At 41.1% G+C, this 9,904-nt stretch overlaps 1 protein-coding gene across 1 annotated transcript in view; it reads left to right on the top strand.

Annotated features, from left to right (window-relative positions):
- LOC122796990 (histamine H3 receptor-like) overlaps nucleotides 1-9,320 on the top strand; it is a 293,027-nt gene extending 283,707 nt beyond the window's left edge. Inside the window, exons 5-6 of the mRNA XM_044065761.1 lie at nucleotides 8,487-8,951; nucleotides 9,051-9,320. Coding sequence (XP_043921696.1) covers nucleotides 8,487-8,951; nucleotides 9,051-9,320 — 735 coding nt within the window. The remainder of the gene's footprint in view (nucleotides 1-8,486; nucleotides 8,952-9,050) is intronic.
- The last annotated feature ends 584 nt before the right edge of the window (nucleotides 9,321-9,904 follow it).

Raw genomic sequence — 9,904 nt, forward strand, 5'->3', positions numbered from 1 at the left:
ATTGTTTTTGGGTGTATCTGTCATTAGCCTTAGTATCCCCTGTGTACAGCCTTATTGACTACTTTTCTCTTGCTAAAACACATAAAAGCCATTGCATATTTCCCCAAAGCATTTATTTCTACTGAAAAAAAAAAACATTTACATTTGCATATAATGTCTAGTTAGGAGAATGCTGCACATACCTTCAGCAGGTAGAAATTCAGTTTTCCACTGGTGCTGATTATCTTCAATAGGTGAAGCTTGTTCTGATTCTAGAGCTCTGTGATTTCTTCCATAGTGCATTGAGGTTCTCTGAAGCTGTCAGGGTTTATATCATGTGGATTTGGGCCTCTGAGCTCAATGACTATGCAATTAAAGGCTCAACTCATGAATATCTCTGACTCTCACAGTTTACACATCTTGCGCTTCATCAGAGTCTTGCTGAAAGTTCTATAAGGCATAATGCACTCTCCTGAACATCTAAGAGGCACATTGCTCAGGCATGGGAATATTGTTGATAGGTACTCTGAAATTCCTAGTTTAATTCTATTAGGAATGGGGTCACCAAAGAGCACTCTCAGTTGCACAACATGCAATACAGTTAAACTCTAGATGCCATATTTCACATCAATAACCATATACTGTACAAGTTCAAAAAATTGCATGGCCCATCTTGAACCCTGCCACTGACAGCACTGCTAACTTGCTCTACATTGCATGACAATTATCACAGTGGGAAATGGCCATGACCTTAAGTTGCTAACCATCTGGTGAGTGGCTATAGCTTCAGAAGGCACTGGTGCTTACAGGGTGCCTGGATGGTGCTTTCAGGAGATGAACATTTTCTCAATTTCCTACATAGATACCACCAGGAACATTTGCTGGAGGATTATTATGAGGGCTCTGAGTATAAGGTAGATGCCTGGCACTGTCTCACCAGAGTAGTTATTGATGCTAATGACTCCAATAACTATCTCACCAGAGTAGTTATTGGAGTCACTGGCATCCCCCATACTGGCAAGCAGTGTAGGCACCACTACAGAAACCTGAAGAGATGCCATCCAGACCATCTTCTCCAACAGGAAGAAAATGTCAGAGTGAGAGCACCTGAGATGTACTGCAAGCATATTTTAAACTTTTTTTCTTTTAAATAGTAACCATGCCAGTATATACTGTCTTGTATTTATGTTTGTCTTTTCCCATAGTTTTAGAGGCCATTATGGAGTATTACCAGCAGTATCAAGGAAGGATATCCCATCTTTCAAGGTGCATAGGTGAATACATCTGTTTAATAGTGTACCTTATGAAGCTGTTTAGTTTTCAGAGTTACAGCCTAACTGCTGGACACACAACCATGTGCTTAAACTTCTTAGGCAGCTTAATTGTGGGGAAAGTGCTAATACCTATCAGCTTCTTGTGTAAGTTAGCCATTACAGTGGTCTGTTAGTATATGTAATAGCTATTAACAGTAGTATTGCTGCCACTTTGGCTTCAAAGGTAAAGCATTTAACTTTCATAGTTTACAAGAAGAAGGTTCTATTTCTACAGCAGGTGCTATCTTTCCACCTTTGTGATACATCATACATTACAGCATGGGAGAATAGATCAACTATTCTCCTGAATCTGTAATGTATGTGGGATCCAGTCTAAATGCCTTTGAGGCAGCTGCATATAACAAGCAGAATCTTCTTTTTCTTTCGGCTTTTTCCCAGTTAGGGGTTGCCGCAGCAGATCATCTGTCCGCTCATGATTGGCAGTGGAGTTTTACGGTGTCGAGTTGCCAGCCCGGCACCCAACCTTCCACAGAAGGCACACACATGCACACACTCACACCTAGGGCCATTTTAGCGTGTCTAATTCACCTACTGCATGTCTTGGGATGTGAGAGGAAACCAGAGCACCCGGAGGAAACCCACGCGACCACAGGGAGGACATGCAGATTCCACACAGAAGTCACCCCAGCCGAGAATCAAACCGGAGAACTTCTTGCTGTGAGGTGGCAATGCTAACCATTGCACCACCATGGCCGCCCCTGCATATGACAAGCAGAATAACATGTATTATTTATAGGGAAACACATGAGTACATATGTACACATTTTGACACATGACTGTATAAAATCTTATAGCACACAAGCAGTCACTAGGCAGTAACAGGCTCTACATAAGTTTGGCAGTAATACTACTGCCATGTTGACTCAACAGATGACATGTTTGCCTTTCATGACTCATGACAGGAAGGTTCTGGATTCTATTACCACAGCAGGTGCTTTTTTTTCATACAAGTGAAACTACCCATTGTACCATGGGGGCATCAAATGCTGCCCTGAGCTTGAGATTCAGCTGTAGCTGCATATGACAGAAGGGATATGTTGTACAGTGCATAGTGGCACATATATGCATATGCATGCACATCACTGTATGACATTATACTTTCAGCACTCACATTCACTTGGTTTCCATTTAATACCGTTGCACATACTCCTTGCTTAAATAACAGGGGCTGCACAACTCAAGTTACATTTGTTTCCATTTGTAGTAGTCCCCTGTTATTGTCACTTACCATTTTCTTTGTAATTGAGGTAAGGTATTTTATTGTTAACTTGAATTTCTCTCTTCTCCACCGAATTTGTCACTATCCTTTCTGTTTATTACATTTATTTTTGGTTTGGTTTGTTGTTTCTCTCTGTTTATTTTCTTTTTTTACATAGCAATGTCCACAATACTGCCTGTGGCCTGCTTCAGAACACCAGCACCCAGTGACCAGCACCACCTCCCCATCACATGACCAGGCTGCCAGGGCCACCTTCCAAGACATGAATGTGGAGGAAGAGACTAATAGGGTCTCAAGCCCTGCCTCTGATGGGATTTCACTGGCTGGAGCATGTTTATCGGATGTTATCTACTCCATTGTGCTCCTCCTCCCTCAGTATCTTCTTTGTTGGTTCATGTGCTCTGGTACCTGTTCTAACCCTTAACCATAAAATGAAGTGCAATAAGCCAAAGAATTCCAAAAAATCCGTATATTCTTTTTAGAAAGGTTTTAATAAATGTTCCAAACTCCACAGACTTTCACATAAACGCACTTCTAACAACACAGTTTCAAAGCGTTTTCATCCAAAACCAATTGGACTTCATCATTCTTTACTTTATTCACCACTTACTATCCTTCCATATGTAAACTGAGAGCTGTATTTTTTCATACTGTGAGTTCTGTTCTTTTGTCTGTACATGGTTAATCTGTGCTTCTTTGTGAGTTTTTTACTGTGTTCTTAACCTTAAATTGAGTAGCATAGTCAAGATACAGGTTTGCTGCATCCAGAGCTTCAGCTGCACAGTTTTTAACCCTTTTTGAGATATTCCAGCTACAAATTTTCCCTTAGTAACACGTGCTCACCTAGTAGTACTACTATTAGATCTCCCACCCTTTACCCTCTTAGCTCTCTCTGGCCTCTCTCCTTCAGTTTCTGACAAATATGGATAGACAATTTCATATGTTTTCTCCTGTCATTCTGGTTGATATGGACATCCTGAGACAGTGTAGCAACTGCCTCATGTACACAGATAACCCTCTACTACTACCACCTAGGAACACAATTTGTGAGAGATGCATTTGCATCTAACATCTAGTGTCGTTGCTCTCTCCCCCACAAGTCAGTATATCTGGCACTAAAAAGGTTGTCAACACAGACATCACACCTCAAACACTACCTACACCTACACAACTTACATCCATATATGTGGAAGTACTCAACAAAAATACACCCAAACAAAAGAGATCTCCAAGGCAAAAACAAATGCAAACTCCACTGCCCACCACACCACACCACACACCACACATAATCCACACACCTGTGTCTCACGGCTACTAAGGCCTAGACATAAACCCAAAATACTAGTCATAGGAGCTTCTCAATCTCGTGTCACCTGTTAAGATTGCCCAGTTCTTGTTAATAATATTCACTACTGAACTAGCATCCAATGAATATGTGCAGATAAAGTACAAGGGACTAAAGTTGGATTGTCAAGCATTCACAGTTATTATTCATATTTAGAACATCTCGAGAAGAGATGTTTTTTTAATTCACAATATTTGCGGTGTTGATTTCAAATATATCTGGATACTGAATTATTCATTGCTTAGCTGGGAGAAGAGTACCAATGACTACACATTTTATGGTCACATGGGAGGGGGAATTTAAATTTAAACGACACTTATTGCTGTAATATGTTTTTTAACTTGTGTATTGTTTGTATCTGACGAAGCTGAGCAACAGTGTCTTGACGAAAAGTGGATTTTAAATTAAACACTTTAATAAAGTTGCTAGTACACGGGCTTTTATTGTAACCGGAGTTGGTTCCAGTGAGTTCATTGGATTCCTTTCCTGTTGTGCAATTAGTAGTTGGCGGTTTCTTTCTACAGTTGGTAAAGGTTCTTGCCTCCCCATAGTGCCTTTTTTAGGCAATGCCATGAGGTCAAAACTATCAACATGAAAATTTCATCAAAACGTAAATTAAAGGTCATGCTGCTAAACACTAGGAGTCTAAACAACAAACTGCACTTATTTCAAGAATTCTTAACCCTGGAAGATGCTGACATTTGTACAGTCACAGAAACCTGGTTCAAAGCTGCAGAGAGCAGCCCAGCCATACCAGGTTACTCATCCTATCATGAATTCAGACCCCAAACTGTGGGCGGCAAAGTGAACGGAGGTGGAGTTGCACTATACGTATATAAAAGACATACACTCTTCCAGGCTGGTCAAACAGTATGATGCACAGGAAACACTCCAGGTGCAGTTAACAATTGACAAGACCCCTATTCAAATCATAGCTAGCTATAGGCCTCCAACTTTGATTCAAGATGCCCACTCCACCTATCTGGACCTCTTCAAATCTATCAAGATTCAACCCTTTACTCAGATCCTGGGTGACTTCCATTGATTGGAAGAAATACTCATCCCAAAACATAAATGTCCAGAGATTCCATGATTTTGTCAATGCAAATCCTTGGACCAGTTGGTCGACACCCCCACAAGTGGTGAAAATATCTTGGACGTGGTATTAACCAACATGAGTAACCACTGCAGCATCCCTACAGTGTCATCATCCCTGGTAAGTTCCGACCACAAAGTGGTCACGTTCGAAGTCACCATCTCCTCCAACCCCCACCCCCCACCCCCCAGCTAGGGTCAAACAAAAAAACTTCTCAAAAGCTGATTACAACCTCCTGAGGGAAGGTATAAACAGCGTCACAGCCCCCTCCCCCTCCATAGGAACTGGCACATATGTCCAAATCTACACTAAAGTACTATATGAGCATTTATATAGCTGCATGGAATCAGGAATACCTGACAGGACAAAATCATCTTCCTCAAGGAAGAGTAAATCTGTCTGGTGGATATCTGCAATAAAACTTTATAATAAAAGGAAAAAATTGCTGTCCAGGACCAGGAAAGAGCAGGTGCCTAATTGGAAGCAATCTTTCCTTAGCCTGAAGAAGCAAATAAGAGCACTAGTGAAATCCTCCAAAGCAAACTTTGAGTCCAAACTGGCCACATCTACTAAAGACAATCATAAGGCCTTCTTCACATATGTCCGCAATTTCAAGGGAAGCACACAGATCTGTTCAGATACACAAACACTATAGATATAGCCAACATGCTGGCAGACAGGTTCAGTGAAAAATTTACCTCCTGTCCCCCCATCAGTAAAACAAGACATCCCCAGTACCTGCTCCGCTCCCCTTATCTCTAGGCATTAAGTCATCACTGCCCTCTCAAATGCAAAAAAATGCAGCCTCCATGGGACCTGATAACATCCCAGGCTGCATCCTACATGAAATCAGGCAGGAACTTGCAGCACCAATAGGCACCCTGTTCAAACAAAGCCTGAGTACCGACTTCATCCCAGCCGAGTGGAGGACAACCACTTTCATACCTTTGCACAAAGGTAGAGTGTCCACTGATCCAGGAATTTATAGACCCATCAGCCTGACTAGACTGATCTGCAGGGCCATAGAGTGGATTATCACGGACCTCATTAACAAGGACATTGGCAACCTCCAGACACTCATTCTCACACAGTTTTGTTTCGTCAAGGGTGGGGTCATGCCTGTTAAATTTGGTCGACTTCTTTGATACAGTCACCAAGGCCATGGATGAGGGGAAGATGGTGCACACCACCTACCTTGACCTAGCCAAAGCTTTTGATACTATTCCCCACTTAGGTAAAATATATAAACTCTCTCAACTAGGCATCAATCTGTATGTTACCAGATGGGTAGCAAACTGGCTCACTGATAGAAACCACCTAGTTAAAATAGGGGAAGCCACCTCAAGCAGTAGACCCATAATGAGTGGTGTACCCCAGGGATCAATCTTGGGGCCTCTGTTGTTTGGGATATACATTTCTGAGGTGCAGGCCAAAACCAGTGGGCTATAGCTGACCAAGTTTGCAGATGACTGCAAGCTAGGTGCTGTCATCAATTCCCCTAGTGATGTGGATATCCTCCAAGAGGGTCTCACCCAAACAAATGGCTGTTGCCAGAAACATGGCCTCAAACTGAATGCCACAAAATGCATCATAATTCCTTTTGGGGAGAGTGATGCCCCCACAAATTATCACATTGATAATAAGGTCCTAAGCATGCAATCAGTTGTGAGGGACTTGGACACCCAGGTTGATAGCAAACTGACTTTTGACCACCATATTGCCTCCATTGTACAGAAATCTTTCTACATGGCCAACCTCATCAGTAAGGGTGTCTCATCCAGGGACAAGGTGGTCATAACATTCCTGTATTCTTCCTTTATTAAGACCCATTGTTGAGTACAATGTCCCTTTCGGCGTGTACCTCACAAACACATGCAGCAGCTGGAGAGGCCACAGAGGTTCCTCACCAGGAGAATCCAGGGCCACAAACATCTACCCTACACAGATAGGCTAAAGGCCCTGTCCCACTACTCTGTCTCTTCCAGACTCCTCAGAGGTAATCTTTGTCTGGCATACAAAGCAATCTCAGACCCCACCTTGATGGGACTGCTGCATATCCGCAAGTCAAGCTCCACTCGCGTAACCCACACGTATGACTTCAACCTGGTCTGCGACATCAATAGGACTTGTTGGTGGGACAGATTTGTGTCCCAGAGACTCCCCCTTTTGTGGAATAGACTCCCTCTCCATGTCAAGCAGAGGACCTCATTAACCCTTTCTAAGTGCAACCTGGATAACTGGATGAGGGACAGAAAATACACCCCTGGGATTTCACTTGTGTCTCTGCTGGACAGTGGCATAGGGTGCTGACTTGTTGGAACATGGGCTAAATTCTTGGCTAGGCTTGTAAGGGCATTAAGGCCAATAGCCTACTAATTTCCTATGATTGTATTATCCTAAAACACATTAGCAATAGATACAATAAGCAAGATGGAGAGGTACCTGTCTGTCCCGATGGGGAGGTTACAAGTGATGTCTCAGTGGGCTCAGCTCTGTTGCCACTTCCTTTTGAACTGGTCTTCTTAGATATAATAGTGGGACAAGAGTAGTGGGTAACAGATATGCTGTTGACTGCAATATGAGTAACAGAATTACATCAATAAATGGTGCCAAATTTCTTCAAGATGACTTAAAAACACATACCTGGTTCTGCAGTAATGACTTCACTTTTACTGTGAATAAATGTATTATCTTAACACTTTACAAAAAGGAGATAAATTATGATTACAAAATAAATGGTCAAATCATAAAATATAGCAGCACCATTAAAATTTAAATGTTAACCAGAGTGTATCTAACCAAGTCAGACAAGTATATCATGTAACCCAACTAATTCCAAGCGGCATGTTTAGTAACTCTGAGGAGCTTGTTCTATCTCATGTTGCATCTCATTGCTCTGACCTGTTATTGAACCTGTCATTGAATACAGTGCTGCTTTGGCAGTCTTTTAAAAAAACACCTGAAACACATTGAAATGGTATTGTAATTTCCTACTAGAAAAAATCACTGAGCTGGAAAACTTTAACTATTTAGAAAGGCTTCAGGAAATGTCATTATATTCAGTTTTATATGGGTTATTTAGATGTGATCTACTGCCCACCTTATAAGGCATTTGCTGACCCAGTTCCATCTGAAACTCTGTAACTGGAATCTACTACTTGAGGGACGAACACCAGACTGAGCAACAAAAGTGGTAGATAGAATACGCAGTTCCTACCAAAATTATGGAACAAACTTCCCCTTACAATCAGAAAAAAAGTACATAATGGGGAAAGAAAATATCAGCATGTAGTTATGGCAATCAACTCCCTGACAGTAAATAGGTCATACGTTTTAACAATTGAATTTATAAACCTAATGTGCCATATTTCTGATTATAGGTTATAGCAGCATAAATGTTTTCTATGTGTAAATTTTTAACATTTTGTGAATGTATTCAAGTTATTAAAATTATTTCATGATTTTTCACATTTAAACAGATATGCTATTTTTATACAATCCTTCTCCCCTCAGGCTGAGTATCGTGTTCACAAAGACCTGATGCAAGTAGTCTTTAAAATGGTAGCGGTGTGGCTTGCAGCATTTTTTTTATATGGTCCATGGATAATATCCTGGGAGTATTTTATAGGGAAAAGCATTGTTCCTGAAGACGACTGCTATGCTGAATTCAGTTACACCTGGTATTTTCTTCTCTGTGCTGCAGTCATTGAGTTCTTCACTCCATTTATCAGTGTTACTTATTTCAACTTGTGTATCTACTGGTGCATCAGAAAACGAAAGAGAAAACAGCAGAAACAGATGAATCAAAACAAAAATCACACTTGTCACCTGGAAATTAAAGAAAGAAAATTTACATTTCAACATTTTCAGTTTTTCTACTTTCCAAAGAAAAGTCCAAAGTCTTTGCCTCAGACTAAGGTTTGCAAGGAAACACTTAAATTTGGAGACGATCGGCGCCACAATGTATTTCTTGTCAAAAGTGAAGCAAATTCTCATATTTTATTCAACAATGTACAGTATCCCAGTACTTGTAAGACAGTTGAAGACATGAATCAGAACAGCAGACAACATTTTCGCCTCTCTAGGGATAAAAAAATTGCAAAGTCTCTTGCTATCATTGTCTGTTCTTTTGGTCTGTGCTGGGTACCATATACTCTTCTTAATATTGTCAATGCAGCCTGTGGTGGCCAGTGTGTTGAATATTATTGGTTTGAGATTACATTTTGGCTCCTTTGGTGCAATTCCTCAGTCAATCCTTTCCTTTACCCATTTTGTCACAGTAGTTTTAGAAAAGCATTTGCAAAGGTTTTGTGCTGTAATACTTATGTAAGAGGTAAAAAACACTGAGGCCACCTCAATGGTTAAAACAAAATCTCAATGTGTAATAAGAGCATATAAAATATTTATATCATGACTACCAGTTCAGGGAACTTGACTAACTGCGGATTCACAAGTATGGAGATCATATTTCTTTCCCCTGTATTATTCTTTTGGCAGTCTATCCAGTGCCCCACATCCTTCATCACGTCTACCAGCCACCTGTTTACCCCCAGGACTTTCTCTGATAGGGCTGGTGCCAACACAGAACTTAAAGACATTCTGGAGGTCTAGCTGACTATATCTACTGGGGAGTTTACTTTATGACCTACCCCATTATTTCCCCAGTCCCTCCTCTGTGTTCACTGACTATTAGCCGAAGGCTACTCTCCTCTTTGGATTACGCTTCTCCTCAGAGAGAGTTATCAACGAACATCCTCCATCCCTATTCCAGCACCTTCAACATGAACTGAATCCAGGTCACCTGGGTTATATTTAGCGCTTTATACCTCTACACAACACTGGCTTGGTATGGAGATAATATTAATCCATGAAGAATACAGTGACTCTCAGTGAGAAAAAGAGTCTTTTAATCAGTTCTTGTCAAGCTAATA

The sequence above is a fragment of the Protopterus annectens genome, chromosome 3.part0, assembly GCF_019279795.1.
Source record: "Protopterus annectens isolate FY-2018-M chromosome 3.part0, PAN1.0, whole genome shotgun sequence".
NCBI lineage: Eukaryota > Metazoa > Chordata > Ceratodontiformes > Protopteridae > Protopterus > Protopterus annectens.